Source organism: Caretta caretta, chromosome 9 (genome assembly GCF_965140235.1).
Source record: "Caretta caretta isolate rCarCar2 chromosome 9, rCarCar1.hap1, whole genome shotgun sequence".
NCBI lineage: Eukaryota > Metazoa > Chordata > Testudines > Cheloniidae > Caretta > Caretta caretta.
Window position 1 is genome coordinate 61,572,476 of NC_134214.1, and position 15,725 is coordinate 61,588,200.

Consider the following 15,725-nt stretch of genomic DNA (forward strand, 5'->3'; position numbering starts at 1 on the left):
GGAGGGCTGCACGAGTACGTTGGCCCCATTCCTTGACATGCCCCCCAGTTTTTTATCACATATGAGCAGTTGAAGCGACTTCCATTCTAGGGCTGCCTCCAATCCACGGGCACAGCCTCCAAGACATGCAGTTGGGAATGAGCAGCCTGAAGTTGCTGCCCCCTTTTTCACTCATTTCACCTCCCTGTGTCTTGATGTCTTGGCATGCGTGGATTGGGACCCGCAGTCCACTGAACGTCTGGTCCTTGGAGCACGTCCTGCCTGCAGCGGAGCGGAGGCCGGAGGAAGAGGTTGTGTGTTCTAGGGGAAGTATTAACTGTACCCAGGGGCAGCGAGTTATATCTCCACGTAGTGCCTTGGCACCAGCAATATTCAGAGCCCAGGGGCCCAGCTCCATCAATATTTGGGGCTGGGTGCCCCCTTGCCCGGCGCACTTGCCGCCCTCACGCACCTCCCCGCAAGTGTCCCCCGGCCCCCGCTTGCTGCCCCCATGCACCTCCCTGGGTGCCTCTTCTGAGCAGCGCTGTGTCCCTGCAGCAGCTGCTGCCACAGGGTCCTAGTGCCCCCCATCTTGATTGCCAGGGCAGACTGACTCAGCTTGCCCTTCCACCTCAGACCCTTCCCTTTTCCGGCGGGACCCTCCACCAGCACAGGGGGCCACCCTGCTCACAGTCACTGCTCCTGCCCCATGCTGGGCAAGGAGGCAGCCCCATCCCTCACCCCCAGTGAGGCTACAGTGAAGGGCAGCAGGAGGGGAGGAGGCACATGCAGCAGCCCCCAGCACCCACCATGGGGGAGGCAAGGGAGATTTCTGGACCTGAGAGGAGCCCTAGGAGCATGTGCAGTGACAGTGGTGGGGGTGAGTGTGCTGCTCGAGGGGTGGGAAAGGGGGGCTCCTCCCCCAGAGCTCGCTGCTGCTGGCAGGGAAAGGGCTGGGGGGAGTCCTCCTCTCTGGCCCCTGTCCCGGAGCAGCCTGCCTGCACCCCAGACTCATCCCTAGCCCTGCCCCACCCCAGAGCCCAAACCCCCAGCCAGAGCTTTCAACCCCCCACACACCCTCAACCCTCTACCCTAGCCCTGAGCCCCTCCAACACCCCAAACACCTTATCCCCAGTCCCAGTCAGAGCCCTCATCCCCCTGCACGCCAACCCTCTGCCCCAGCCCTGAGCCTCTCTAACACCCCAAACCCCCAGCCCCAGACAGAGCCCTCACCCCCCACACTCCTACTCTCACCCTGAGCCCCTCCCACGGCCCTCACCCCTGCACCCCCTACCTCTGCACTCCCTCCCAGAGCCTGCATCCCAGTCCCCTGCCCCAGCCTAGGGCCTGCACCCCAGACCTCCTCCCACCCAAACTCCCTCCCAGAGCCTTGGGCAGGTGGGGGGTGGAGTTTGGGCAGGGGCGGGTTCTGGCCACCACCAGAAATTATACAAACCTGCCGCCCCTGACTGTACCAGTGTCTGGGCATGAAGCGGTGTCTTCTGTGAAGACCAGTGTGGTGCGGTGGCCTTGCAGTACAGGTGTGGTATGTGTTGGTTGGGCTTGTGCGCATTGCTGCACCCTGCCTGATGGGCGGGACAGAAGATGGAGCTGGAGTGGAGGTGGCCATGTTTTCCTGCAGACCTGTAACCTCATTAAACTATTTATTGACAGGGTTGTCTGGGTTTGTCTGTTGCTTTTGTGTGGGTGTGATTCCCACAGCAGATGGCCTGTCTCTGCCCCTGGAGAGGAAAAGGAGCAACCATTTAGTGCAGCTGCAATGTCCGATTTTCTTAGAATATACGTTGCACTTTTTATAGCACCTTCTGGTGAAGGGCCCTAGCCCCCCTTTAACTTGGGAAACAGGCCCAGAATGCCTGGAGTTTTGCCCAGACACATACAGTATGACTCTAGGAATGTCAGGCATGGAACCTGAGACTCCTGACTCCCTGTCTGCTGCTTTACCTACTAGATAAGTGGTCCCTAAATTGTGAGGTGTGCCTCCCTAAGGGAGCATGGAGGAACATTGGGGGGGGGGGGGCTGTGGTGGGGCCTGGGCCATCCCACCCTGGGCATGGGGAGGGAGTGCCGTTCTGCCCCCCAGACTAGCTCTTATCCCAGCTGCAGCTCCACTTTGCCCCCAGCCCAGGTCTGCCCTCATTCTCTGTCTACCCCCATACCAGCTCCCCCTCTAGCCCCAGCTCCTCTCCATCCCCAGTTCTGCTATCATCCTGAGTTTCTCTGCTGAGTCAACTGTGCAGTAATGGGGAGGAGGGTGTGTGTGTGGGGGGGAGATAACTGGAAAAGTTTGGGCACCACTGTGCTATATTGTGCTGCCTTTAACACCGAGTCATTCTGAAATACTGGCAAGAAAGCACTTGAGACAAAGCAGAGCAGAATAATGTGGAAGATCTCCATGCTCAAAACATCCGGGCTGGGGCAGATCGGGAATATCGAAAGGACCTGGGATTTTCACTCCCTGTGGTTCAGTAAACCTGGATAAATCTAGGAGAGCTGTACATATTCTTGTAGCAAATTTGATCATTGCTTCCTAGTTCTGGTAGCTGCAAAGTGTGGTTCATCACTGAAAATGGTTCTCCCTCCTTAAGCAGATATTGTGTGTGTATCGGTGGATCTGCTCGTGGTGTCAAAAGTAAGATGTTCTAATTCCTTGAAGGCCCTCAGAGCCTGGTTCAGTAAGTCGTGGTCAGTTGCACCTTAGCATACCCCTCAAGGACAACAGGTCTGCACAGGCATCAGTGAGGGTAGGAGTTGGCTGTCAAATCTTTATGCTGTGGGGGAGGGAAGCCAAGCCTGCAGCATTTCCCCATGAAAGCTGTGTCTTTTATTTGCATACTGCGGTCACTTGCACGGGATTCACTGTCTGTCTATACAGCAATTAAACGCCTCGTTCAGCTGACTCAGGCTTGTGGGGCTAGGGCTGTGGGGCAGTAAAATTGCTGTGTAGACATTTGGGCTTGGGTTGGAGACAGACCTCTAGGACCTCTTGCTGGCTCCCAGAGCTCAGTTTCTAGCCTGAGCCCCAAAATCTACACAGCAATTTTTAGCTCTGCCCCATGAGCCTGTGTCAGTTGACGCAGGCCAGCTGCAGCAATGCTGTTGTCTCTGATTCCAGTGTAGACCTATCCTAAGACCCCCAAGCTTGTGAATTCTACTGGCTCATTCAGATTTAAACTGAATTGTAAAGGTGATGCTCAAAGGGGAAAAAGTTGGGCCTACATCACTTTTTTGCTTCTCTTTCATAGCTGCATAGAGTTAAAGACCACATCTGCCCATAAACCGTTGTGCCCTGCTAACTGTAAAATGTACCCAGTCCTGCAAAGATCTGGTAGATGCTGCACCCTGAAGGTACGCATACAACAATTCCCCTTGTCACACACATCAGAGAGTGAAAAGCACATCTCATAATCACAGCTCTGCCACAACCTCAAAGTAATCCACACGCGTCCTCAAATCCCAAACATACCTTTATGAAGCATCCCCAACCACCGTATAGTATAGGTCCACCTAACGCTCTGATTGCATAGGCAGTGTATCCAAATAATTTCCACTGGCTACTACCATCTCCTGGGGAATAGAGGGAAGGTGGTGTGGACACCCTTGCCTTTTTTTTTTCTTCTTTTTTTTTTGGTCTTTTAATAGTGTTAGATGGAATCCTGTGCATGAGAGTGACAGGGTTGGGAAAGGAGGCGAAGAGCTTGTACATTTCAGTCACTGTGGGGTTGGCAGAATAAAAGTGTGTGTATTAACTCTCTTTCAGCAGTGCTGCAACATGTCTATTAAGGTTGCATGGGCAACCTAAACTGCATTTCTGGTTTCAGAAGTTTGTTTTTTGCTTTACTCAACATTGTGCAAGGGGACAACTACCACCGAGCTGCCATAACTCTGAGTTAATGGAGCAATTTGCCATTGAATTGCCTAGGTTCTTTTTTTAATCAGGAAAATATATGTTGGTGATAGGAGTTAGTCATTTAGGCATTTGTACATCACATATCCAGCTATTTGCATACCCAGACAGCTAACTCCCCATATTAGCTGGGACCGCAGCAGCCCACATCTCCCTACCTCCCAGTTCACCAACATTTCTGTTGCCATTGCTGCCACCCACACCCCAACTCATCTGTGAAGGACAGCTGCATTACAGCAAGACATGGTGTTGCTGCTCGAGTTTCACAAGGGTTTGAGGGTGGAGTTTATGGCAGCGCCAGTGAGATAAATCACCTGAGGTATGGAACACGCAGGCCTCTGGCTCCTTCTCACTCCCTCTGCCAAATATTAGACCAGCTGCTGCTAATTCTGCTGTGTCCACAGGAAATCTCCCCATGAAATTAAGACATTAAACACAACTCCTAGCGTGAGGTATTGTATCTTTACTGCACAAATGGACAAAGGCTCCGACTAGAAGCAGCAGCTTCTAGTGTTTCCTGGGGCATTGGTGTTAGCACGTTCCCTGTCACTAAACAGGCTGCATAGAAACCCTGTTATGTTTTTTTTCTCTAATGGTGCATATGTGCTGTAATCCTTCCAGACTACAAGTTAAATGTCCTTCAGGGTTTGGGTCCCTCAAAGCCTTAGGAGGTGCCAGGCACCACCTGTGGTGAAAATTGAGCCCCTTTTGACTTCCATTACAGCAATAGGTTAATCTCTCATTCCACACACAGAAATCAAAACATACACCTAGCAACGTTTTGAAAAATGGCTGTGTTTTCAGGAACCTTATCTTAGGAACCTGTGGCTCAAATGACCCCAAATTTGAGTCACTAACTGTACTCTGCACTCTTTGTAAGGCACAGCAGGATTCAAGAAAATCTGTGGAAGCAGGAGGCGTTTCAAGCATCCTTTAAATCACGGGTGGGCAAACTTTTTGTCCAGAGGGCCACATTGGGGTGCAAAATGGGGTATGGAGGGCCAGGTAGGGAAGGCTGTGCCCCCCAAACAGCCTGGCCCCTGCCCCCTATCTGCCCTCTCCCACTTCCTGCCCCCTGACTGCCCCCCTCAGAGCCCCTGAAACCATCCAACCCCCCCTGCTCCTTGTCCCCTGACTGCCCCCTGCCAGGACACCCCGCCCCAAACCTCTCCCCTTGGGACCCTCCCTGCTCCCTGTCCCCTGACTGACCCCTGGCCCCTATCAACCTCCCCAACAGGGCCCCCAGGACCCCCACGCCCTATCCAACCCCCCCTGCTCCCCGACCCCTGACCGCCCCAGAATCTCCGCCCCATCCAACCCCCCTGTCCCATGACTGCGCCCCGGGACCACCTGCCCGTAACCTCCCCCTGCTCCCTGTCCCCTGAGTGCCCCCTGGGACCCCGTACCCAACTCCCCCACTGCCGCATGTGTGCTGCCACCCCCTTACCATGCGGCTCAAAGCGGCAGGAGCACACAGCCCCGTTGCCTGCATGGCGGCGTGGCTGTGGGGGAGGGGGAACAGAGGGGGCGGGGCGGGGGACAAGTCTCTCTGTCCAGGAGCTCAGGGGCCAGGCAGGAGGGTCCCGCAGTCCGAATGTGGCCCTCGGGCCGTAGCTTGCCCATCTCTGCTTTAAACTGAGACAGAGGGACAATGGAGGGAAACGCTTCCATCTGCAGCATCGGAGGCTGAGGGGTGGGAAGTGGCCCACCCATTTCAATGTGAGGGTCTCAGCTGAATGAGAACACCCCAGGGAGATGAAATAATAGCTCTGAGATGTGTGAGCTGCTCCATTGATCTCAGTGTGTTCCCTTCTGGCTCCAGAGTGCTTTACAGCCTACTGATATGCATGAAGTGTGTCTGTTCTCAGCTCCCCACCCAAAGGGGCAGGACTTGCCCAGATCCTGGCTCACATGGGGGCAGGGAGGGGGCCTCACAAAAGAGTCAGTCCTCCCGCCCCGAATCTGTCTTACAAGAGAGAGGGGCATCCAACCCCTGTAGATTGGTATGGACCCCCAGATCCTGGCAAACATGGGGTGGCAAAAGGTGCTCTGACACCCCAGAGGATCAAGATCTGTATATCCCAGCTCACATAAGGGAGAGAGGCCTCTACAGGGGCAAGACATCCCTCCCCACCCAGCTCTGGGCACACACCTGGGAAGGGGGAATTTGAGGCTGAGAGGTGCTTCTGTCCCATTCTCTCCCAGTCCCCCTGCTACTCACCCCACCTTCACCCCCAGTATTCCACCCTTGCATTCCCCCTAATTGCCATGCTTCCCATGCACAAAGCCTTGGAAACAAGCAGGGAGAACTGGAGGTCCTGGTGATGTCAAGGAATTATGACGTGATTGGAATAACAGAGACTTGGTGGGATAACTCACATGACTGGAGTACTGTCATGGATGGTTATAAACTGTTCAGGAAGGACAGGCAGGGCAGAAAAGGTGGGGGAGTTGCACTGTATGTAAGGGAGCAGTATGACTGCTCAGAGCTCCGGTACAAAACTGCAGAAAAACCTGAGTGTCTCTGGATTAAGTTTAGAAGTGTGAGCAACAAGAGTGATGTAGTGGTGGGAGTCTGCTATAGACCACCGGCCCAGGGGGATGAGGTGGATGAGACTTTCTTCCGGCAACTCACAGAAGCTACTAGATCGCATGCCCTGGTTCTCATGGGTGACTTTAATTTTCCTGATATCTGCTGGGAGAGCAATACAGCGGTGCATAGACAATCCAGGAAGTTTTTGGAAAGCGTAGGGGACAATTTCCTGGCGCAAGTGCTAGACGAGCCAACTAGGGGGGGAGCTTTTCTTGACCTGCTGCTCACAAACAGGGAAAAATTAGTGGGGGAAGCAAAAGTGGATGGGAATCTGGGAGGCAGTGACCATGAGTTGGTTGAGTTCAGGATCCTGACACAGGGAAGAAAGGTAAGCAGCAGGATATGGACCCTGGACTTCAGGAAAGCAGACTTCGACTCCCTCAGGGAACGGATGGGTAGGATCCCCTGGGGGACTAACATGAAGGGGAAAGGAGTCCAGGAGAGCTGGCTGTATTTCAAGGAATCCCTGTTGAGGTTACAGGGACAAACCATCCCGATGAGTCGAAAGAATAGTAAATATGGCAGGCGACCAGCTTGGCTTAACGGTGAAATCCTAGTGGATCTTAAACATAAAAAAGAAGCTCACAAGAAGTGGAAGGTTGGACATATGACCAGGGAAGAGTATAAAAATATTGCTCGGGCATGTAAGAATGAAATCAGGAGGGCCAAATCGCACCTGGAGCTGCAGCTAGCGAGAGATGTCAAGAGTAACAAGAAGGGTTTCTTCAGGTATGTTGGCAACAAGAAGAAAGCCAAGGAAAATGTGGGCCCTTTACTGAATGAGGGAGGCAACCTAGTGACAGAGGATGTGAAAAAGCTAATGTGCTCAATGCTTTTTTTGCCTCTGTCTTCACTAACAAGGACAGCTCCCAGACTGCTGCGCTGGGCATCACAACATGGGGAATAGATGGCCAGCCCTCTGTGGAGAAAGAGGTGGTTAGGGACTATTTAGAAAAGCTGGACGTGCACAAGTCCATGGGGCCGGATGAGTTGCATCCGAGAGTGCTAAAGGAATTGGCGGCTGTGATTGCAGAGCCATTGGCCATTATCTTTGAAAACTCGTGGTGAACAGGGGAAGTCCCAGATGACTGGAAAAAGGCTAATGTAGTGCCAATCTTTAAAAAAGGGAAGAAGGAGGATCCTGGGAACTACAGGCCAGTCAGCCTCACCTCAGTCCCCGGAAAAATCATGGAGCAGGTCCTCAAGGAATCAATCCTGAAGCACTTACATGAGAGGAAAGTGATCAGGAACAGTCAGCATGGATTCACCAAGGGAAGGTCATGCCTGACTAATCTAATGGCCTTCTATGATGAGATTACTGGTTCTGTGGATGAAGGGAAAGCAGTGGATGTATTGTTTCTTGACTTTAGCAAAGCTTTTGACACGGTCTCCCACAGTATTCTTGTCAGCAAGTTAAAGAAGTACGGTCTGGATGAATGCACTATAAGGTGGGTAGAAAGTTGGCTAGATTGTCGGGCTCAACGGGTAGTGATCAATGGCTCCATGTCTAGTTGGCAGCCGGTGTCAAGTGGAGTGCCCCAGGGGTCGGTCCTGGGGCCGGTTTTGTTCAATATCTTCATAAATGATCTGGAGGATGGTGTGGATTGCACTCTCAGCAAATTTGCGGATGATACTAAACTGGGAGGAGTGGTAGATACGCTGGAGGGCAGGGATAGGATACAGAGGGACCTAGACAAATTGGAGGATTGGGCCAAAAGAAATCTGATGAGGTTCAATAAGGATAAGTGCAGGGTCCTGCACTTAGGACGGAAGAACCCAATGCACAGCTACAGACTAGGGACCAAATGGCTAGGCAGCAGTTCTGCGGAAAAGGACCTAGGGGTGACAGTGGACGAGAAGCTGGATATGAGTCAGCAGTGTGCCCTTGTTGCCAAGAAGGCCAATGGCATTTTGGGATGTATAAGTAGGGGCATAGCGAGCAGATCGAGGGACGTGATCGTCCCCCTCTATTGGACATTGGTGAGGCCTCATCTGGAGTACTGTGTCCAGTTTTGGGCCCCACACTACAAGAAGGATGTGGATAAATTGGAGAGAGTCCAGCGAAGGGCAACAAAAATGATTAGGGGTCTGGAACACATGACTTATGAGGAGAGGCTTAGGGAACTGGGATTGTTTAGTCTGCAGAAGAGAAGAATGAGGGGGGATTTGATAGCTGCTTTCAACTACCTGAGAAGTGGTTCCAGAGAGGATGGTTCCAGACTATTCTCAGTGGTAGAAGAGGACAGGACAAGGAGTAATGGTCTCAAGTTGCAGTGGGGGAAGTTTAGGTTGGATATTAGGAAAAACTTTTTCACTAAGAGGGTGGTGAAACACTGGAATGCGTTACCTAGGGAGGTGGTAGAATCTCCTTCCTTAGAAGTTTTTAAGGTCAGGCTTGACAAAGCCCTGGCTGGTATGGTTTAGTTGGGGATTGGTCCTGCTTTGAGCTGAGGGTTGGACAAGATGACCTCCTGAGGTCCCTTCCAACCCTGATATTCTATGATTCTATGATTCTAACATCTGAGCCCTCAATCCCTCATCTACCACTAGGGTGACCCAGATGTCTCGATTGTAGAGGGACAGTGCCGATATTTGGGGCTTTGTCTTATATATGTGCCTATTACCCTGCAACTCCCAATTTTTCACATTTGCTATGTGGTCACCCTATCTACCACCCATCCCCATTTATCCCCCCTCCCCATAACCCCCTCTCCTCGCTGCAGCCCCAAACCCCCTCCCCTAATTCCCCCATTCCCTAATATCCCTCTTCTCCCAGGAAGCTGTCACATGTCTATTTCCCCCCACAAATATTTTCCATTACCCCCCGCCCCAATAAAATTTTCATCCACGACTCAAACTGTAGGAATCTCCAGCCACTCCAGCCTGGTCTCTATTGAAAAGCTAGGTCAACCCAGCTACCTCGCTCCCTGGTGTGAAAAATCCACACCCCTGTGCAGCATTGTTAAGCCAACCTAGCCCCAAGTATAGATAGCAGGGGCAGACAGGTCTCACTTCTCTAGCTCTGCTGGACCCAGACCCAGCAATCCGAGGCACACTTGTAAACCAGCACAGGCATTGATCCACTCCCTGCCAAAGCCCTCCCCTTCCCCTGGCACACTGCAGGCTCCACTAACCCACATGGCATTATATGCACTGGTGTCCAAATGAGGGTGCAGGCAGCACCATCCCACCTGTCAGCCAAATGCACATTCCACCTCCACCCTGCATCTGCCCTGTGCATTTATCTTCTGCCAGCTGTGCTCACATCAAGGTGGGCTGCATGCCCCAGGGTAGTGGAGAAGGGTGGGGCTCCCAAAATCACGTTATGCACAGACACCCCATTGAGATCCATATTGTTGGGTGGGAATAAAGTCCAGTTTGTCCCACTTTGAAAATGCTGGATCTCCAGAATGCTCTGGTATGTTGGACCCTGCTGGTGCCTCACATTTTGGTGTCCGTGACCCTCCTGCAGCCAAGGCCTGCATTATGAATGAGTACTGTCCTTTCTGGTGCCTGTGTCCATGTGCACTTTGGGGTTGGGATTGGGGGTAGTGGGGAGACTGCTCTCCACACCCACAATTACTCTGGGGACATCAGCAACCTGAACCATCTGTGGGTGAACTGCAGCAATAATTGCCATATAAACCTCCCCATCACAGCACTGGCTGCTGACTTGTCAGCATCAGACTGGTTAGTCACTGACCGTCAGCAGCCTCCAGATGGCAATAGCAACCTGCCTCTGGACTGGTAGGGTGTCTCTCATTGCATGTCCTGGCTGTGAAGGTGCCAAGGCAAGCTCCTCTCACAGCTCCAGGAAGGTGGTCTTTCTCACACAGCAGTTCTGGAGCCGCTGCTGGCCATCCCAGGGCTGTGTGACAGTGTAGTCCCACTGCACTGTGCTTTTGGCCCTACTCCAGACCCACTGGCCAGCATAGGGCGATTCCACAGCTATTAAACCTGCATCAATTGTCTCCATTGTGCCATGAGTGCCTTTGCAAGGCATGCTGCTGCCTTCTCAGGGCGACAACCCTCCACTGTGTCTCATGCCCTGTATCTGTCTCCTGGCTTCAAAGTGAGAATTGCATTCATGCCATCAGCTTGAACAGGTTATTATCCTGAGCTGGATCCAGGCCTTGCCACCAGTTGGAACAGAGGCTGCAAACCGAACTCTAGAGTGTGCCAAGCCAAAAATGATTTATCTACTGAATTCATGGGCTAAGAGCCCCCCAGGAAGGACAGACACATTCTCCCACAATACACTGCAGAAGAATAAATAGAGCAGCACAGTTTAACGCAATGCCACTGTGGACACAGTAACTCAAGTACGACCTCGCAATGTGGACACTCACACCTGGAATAGGCCAATCCAGGAACTCAGACCCAGGCGCTGATCACCTGGGTTAACTCAGCAGTGTAGACATACCCTGAAGGTTGCTCAACACTGCCACATATGCTTCTAGAACGTTGAGTGCACCTAGACTTAAACATCTGAAAAGCAGGAAATCCAGAGCTAAGATACACACTAAGCTCTACTCTGCAACCTTAACTCTGCCCCCTGGATCTGGCAAGGGCCAGTTGTCAGTATGCTTCAGGTAGGACCACGTCATAATATGCATAATAAGGAGTGACTAAGTAAATGTGCCATTTTTGTGGTGTGATGTGGCCCACAGAATTCTCTGTGTCATCTGCATGCACTCAACCACCCTGTGCTGTGTTGGGGTAGCTGTATAGACTGGGGCAGGGGTCACTTTCTGCAGGTTGTCACAGATCACACTACACTGTCAGGGCCTCTGCACCCAGCAGGATCACAAACCCCTAGTTTCTGTTCTGAGTTACGTGAGCCGTGCTGTACAAAGGTCTGTTCTTGCTGAAGGGATTTGTAACCATCTGGTAAGGCACATGACTGCGCACTCCAGGGCAGAGGTAAGTGTGGGTGACGTTCCACAGAACAAGGGTGAAGGGGTGGGACACTGGAGTCTCGGATGGGGTTGTGCAGCTGGCGTTTGCGGAGCCTGCCCTAACTGTGACTTTTGCCTTGGTGAGGACACAACCAGACAGTTTCTCTTCCTGTTTCCACAGTGCTCCAAGGTAGAGAGCTAAGATGTCTGTCGGGGTGGGTTGGGGCTATCAGCTTATATCACGGAGACTAAATTGGTCCATAGCTTAGAGGAAGCCTAGTGGCAAAAGCATGAAAAGAGACAGGAGTGCTGCGTTCAGCAAAAAAAACCCTACATAAATAAATTACAGTGAAATGGATGTGTACCTGTGCATATTTATTTATTTTCCCTAAGTTTAATTAAGTATTTTAGGAAAAAGTGTCAGTGTGGCTGCCAGTAAGAGTTGGTGGCCTCACTCTGAGGCCACCAAAAAATGTATTGTGAGAACCCCGGCACTAGAATAACCCCTTTGTATTGAGTCCAGGAAGTGTTTAGCTTACTAATTGAATGCAGGGATCTTTTCAGGTCAACTTTTAACTTGAACAGTATTTTTCCAATAAGGACACTTGCTTATTCTTAACTAACCAACAATTTATTAATTCACCCAGAACCACATTCATATACAATCAACAGTTCACCACTGAAATGTAGACACAACCAATTGTGTGTACTATACACAAAACAGTCTTGCAAGTGATTATCACAGGCCAGAGTTAAGACTTGGCACTTATATCCAGGAACAGTGCAAATTACCTAGATTTCTTACTACATTTCTTATTACTGAAATAATAAATTCTCAATTCCAAACACATTTATCAAACTTCCGAGGATGCACTTGTCTTTAAGCCACCTTTTAAGAGTGTGGTTACTTCTCTTTTCTTCTCGTGTAGTCCGTTGGTTTGACGATAATGTTTTCATGCTATCTCTTTTTGTGGATTCTGGAGTGACGCTGACGTCCAAAGCATGACGCACATGCTTGTGAGCAGATAGGGCAGACAAAGTCATCTCTTTGCTTGGGTTGGTCCAAAAGGGATAAGTTTAGAATATTAAAAACAATTGCTTAAAACAATTCATTTCAATTTATTTTAGGCCAATTTGCTTGGACTTATAAAGGAGTTAAAAAAACATGGTTAGCTGAGGTCTCACTAGAGAGTGTAGTCTCAGCAAGGCAACCTACAGTTATCAATACTGAAGAATAGAAGGGGAATGGCTGGTCTGGGCATCTGTCACACTTACGGTTCTTCAGCTTCTTGTTGGGTTTAGTCAATTCAGTTGACACATGGTGACTTCAGTTTACACACCCTAGTGTCAGGGCTGATAGGAGGGGGCCACGCTCTTATTCCTACTGCACGTGCCAAGTGAGTGACTTGATTTGAGCTCTTTCAATTTCTTTGCTGCTTCCTTGGTGTTCAGTAGATGGCGATGGTGTATAACAAATTTCCTTAATCCTTTTTGTGGTAGCTTTTTAAGTTTGATTCATTTCAAGGCTTGTATTTCCCTACTATCGCTTGGGAAGCCCCCCCCCAAGCAATTTCTCTTAAAGTCCCTCAATTATACCATATTTTTTATGTTTTAATATTTCATCTTCCTTGTGCCAAACAATTCCTATTACTTCTAGAGTGCAAAAATTCTTTACAATGAAAACCAACTCCTTATCATCTTCTTAAAATTGGAGGATATACTCCATATATTCTTTGATTATACTTAAGCATTTCACATTATTTAGGACTTACAGTAGAACAAAACACATTATTCACATATAGATCTGACTCACAAGGCAAAAAATAAGTCCAATAAAAGATATTACCTCACCCACCCTGTTTCTCTAAGACAAAAAATGTGACACTTCTAATTTGGGGTGAAAGACAGTATATCCATAAAATACTTGATTAACATATTGATTTACAAGGAAAACAGTGTATAGTTTATAATTTGGGGTGAAAGCATGTGGGCTTGGCTTTCTTGGGGGTAACAGGCAGTTTGCCTGTCATTTTTAGTTTACTTAACTTGCAGCTTCCCCATCTATTGATCCAGGCAAGATGCAGTGGGCTACTTTGCATAGGAAAGCAGGGTGTGACCCTTGCTTGGTAATTTGGAGTTCTTTTTAGCTAGGTTGGGAGGGAGAAAGAGGTGTTATCTGTATGCAGATTATAAGGGATTCTTACATAGGTGATTAACAGACCTGAAGAAGAGCTCTGTGTGGCTTGAAAGCTTGTCTCTCTCGCCAGCAGAAGTCCAATAAAAGATATTACCTCACCCACCTTGTGTCTCTAATACTCTCATTTAGGTGTTTTAGTTTCTATTCTTGGGGAATCTCCAACCTTGGCTGATCTGTGGGTCCTTAGACAAGATGTCTCACATGATGTGAACCATTTTCTTATTGTCTTCATAAGTAGATCCTATTCCGGGATAAACAGAGGTGGATAGATTTTTTTCTAATTTTTGAGGGCCAGAAGGAATGATTAGTTATTAATTATTCAAGGATTATCTAGTCTATATATCCCTTACTGCTCTCCCATTCTCTCATCCCAGGCTCTGGCAGGCTCCCACTGGAATCAGTCATTGCAGTGCAACTGACAAGTGGAAATACTCGTTCACTCAGGCTTTATCCCTGTTCACTGCAGACTCTTGGAGACCAACCCACCAATTTTTGTGTCAGCTGCAAACTCTACCATCATTGATTGTGTATTTTCTTCCATATTGTTGATTCACAGATTCCAAGGCCAGAAGGGACCATTGTGATCATCTTAGGGTGACCATATTTCCCAAAGAGAAAATGGGACACCCCCAGCCGCTTGTCCGAGCCCCCCCCGGGCAAGGCTGTCACCCATTGCTGGAATCCTACATGGGGCCCCCTCAAGAGGCTATCACCCTGTGGCTGGAACCCTGCTGCCCCCTCCCATGCTGGAACACTGCCTCCCCTCCCACCATGAGGGCTGGTATCTCCGCTCCCCCCCACATTCCTCTACATTGCACCCCACTTTTTTGACAAAAGTGAGCATTTGTCCCATTTGCTCTTGCCAACTAATGGAGTCAGCAAGAGCAAACAGGACAAATCCCTCCTTTTGAAAAAAAAAAAAATGAAGTCAGGACAGGCCTTAAAAAAGGGAACTGTCCCGGCCAGAATGGGATGTATGGTCACCCTAGATCATCTAGGCTGACATGCTGGATAACACAGGCCTTGGAACTTTCCCAAAATAATTCCTACAGCAGGCGTGTTAGAAGAAACATCCAATCTTGATTTTAAAATGGTCAGTGATGGACAATCCACCATGACCCTTGGTAACCTGTTCCAATGGTCATTTACCCGCATGATTGAAAATTTACATCTTATTCCCAGTTTCAATGTATCTAGCTTCAACTTCCAGCCATTGGATTGTGTTAGACCTTCCTCGGCTAGATAGTAAATATTTATTCTCCATATAGATACTTATGGACTGGGATCAAGTCACCCTCTTAACCTTCTCTTTGATAAGCTAAATATCAAAGAGTTCCTTGAGTCTGTCACTAGAAGGCAGGTTTTCTATTCTTCTCATCATTCTCCTGGCTCTTCTCTGAACCCTCTCTAAGGGCTTGTGTACACTTAAAACGCTCCACCGGCACTGCTCCAGCTGTACTGCTGTAGCGCTTCAGTGAAGACTCTACCTACACCGTCGGGAGAGCTTCTTCTGTTGGCACAGGTACTCCCCCTCTCCCATTGACCGCGTGCTGTCTACAGCGGGGGATTGGGTTGGTTTCATTGCGTTGCTCAGGGGTGTGGATTTTTCTACTGACTTAATTTCCTAATGTAGACCAAGCCTAATTCATCAACATTCTTCTTGAATTGTGGACACGGGAACTGGACACAGTATTCCAGCAGCAGTTACACCAGTGTCAAATGCAGAGGTAAAATAACCTTTTTACTCCTACGTGAGATTCCCCTGCTAAGGATATTGAAAAGCACTGAGCCAAGAACAGATAGGACTGTGTAGGCAATACCCCTACTGATGACGAATCCCCATTTACAATTGCATGAGCAATCACTCGGTTTGCTAGTTTTTAATCCATTTAATATGTGATATTTTGTTTTATGATTTGATCAGACTATCATATGTTCTAAGTCTATCAGATCTACACAGATACTGTCATGCAAACTTGGGATCTCATAAAAACTGATGCAAAGTTCGTTTGACAGACCTATTTTCCATAAAAACATATTGATTGGCATTATTTATATTACCATCCTTTTCTTCATTATTTGCTTTGCCTGGGATTTGCCTACAGTTACCTGGGTAATCCTGTTTACTGT

At 49.4% G+C, this 15,725-nt stretch overlaps 1 protein-coding gene across 2 annotated transcripts in view; it reads left to right on the forward strand.

Moving 5' to 3' along the window:
* SLC25A14 (solute carrier family 25 member 14) overlaps positions 1–15,725 on the forward strand; it is a 54,538-nt gene that overhangs the window by 11,543 nt on the left and 27,270 nt on the right. The window contains exon 9 of one of the 2 annotated variants that reach the window (XM_048863365.2): positions 49–1,656. The exons of the other annotated variant lie outside the window; for it this stretch is intronic. Coding sequence (XP_048719322.1) covers positions 49–90 — 42 coding nt within the window. The 3' untranslated portion in view covers positions 91–1,656. Of the gene's footprint in view, positions 1–48; positions 1,657–15,725 lie in introns of those variants that run through there. 2 annotated transcript variants of the gene reach the window in all.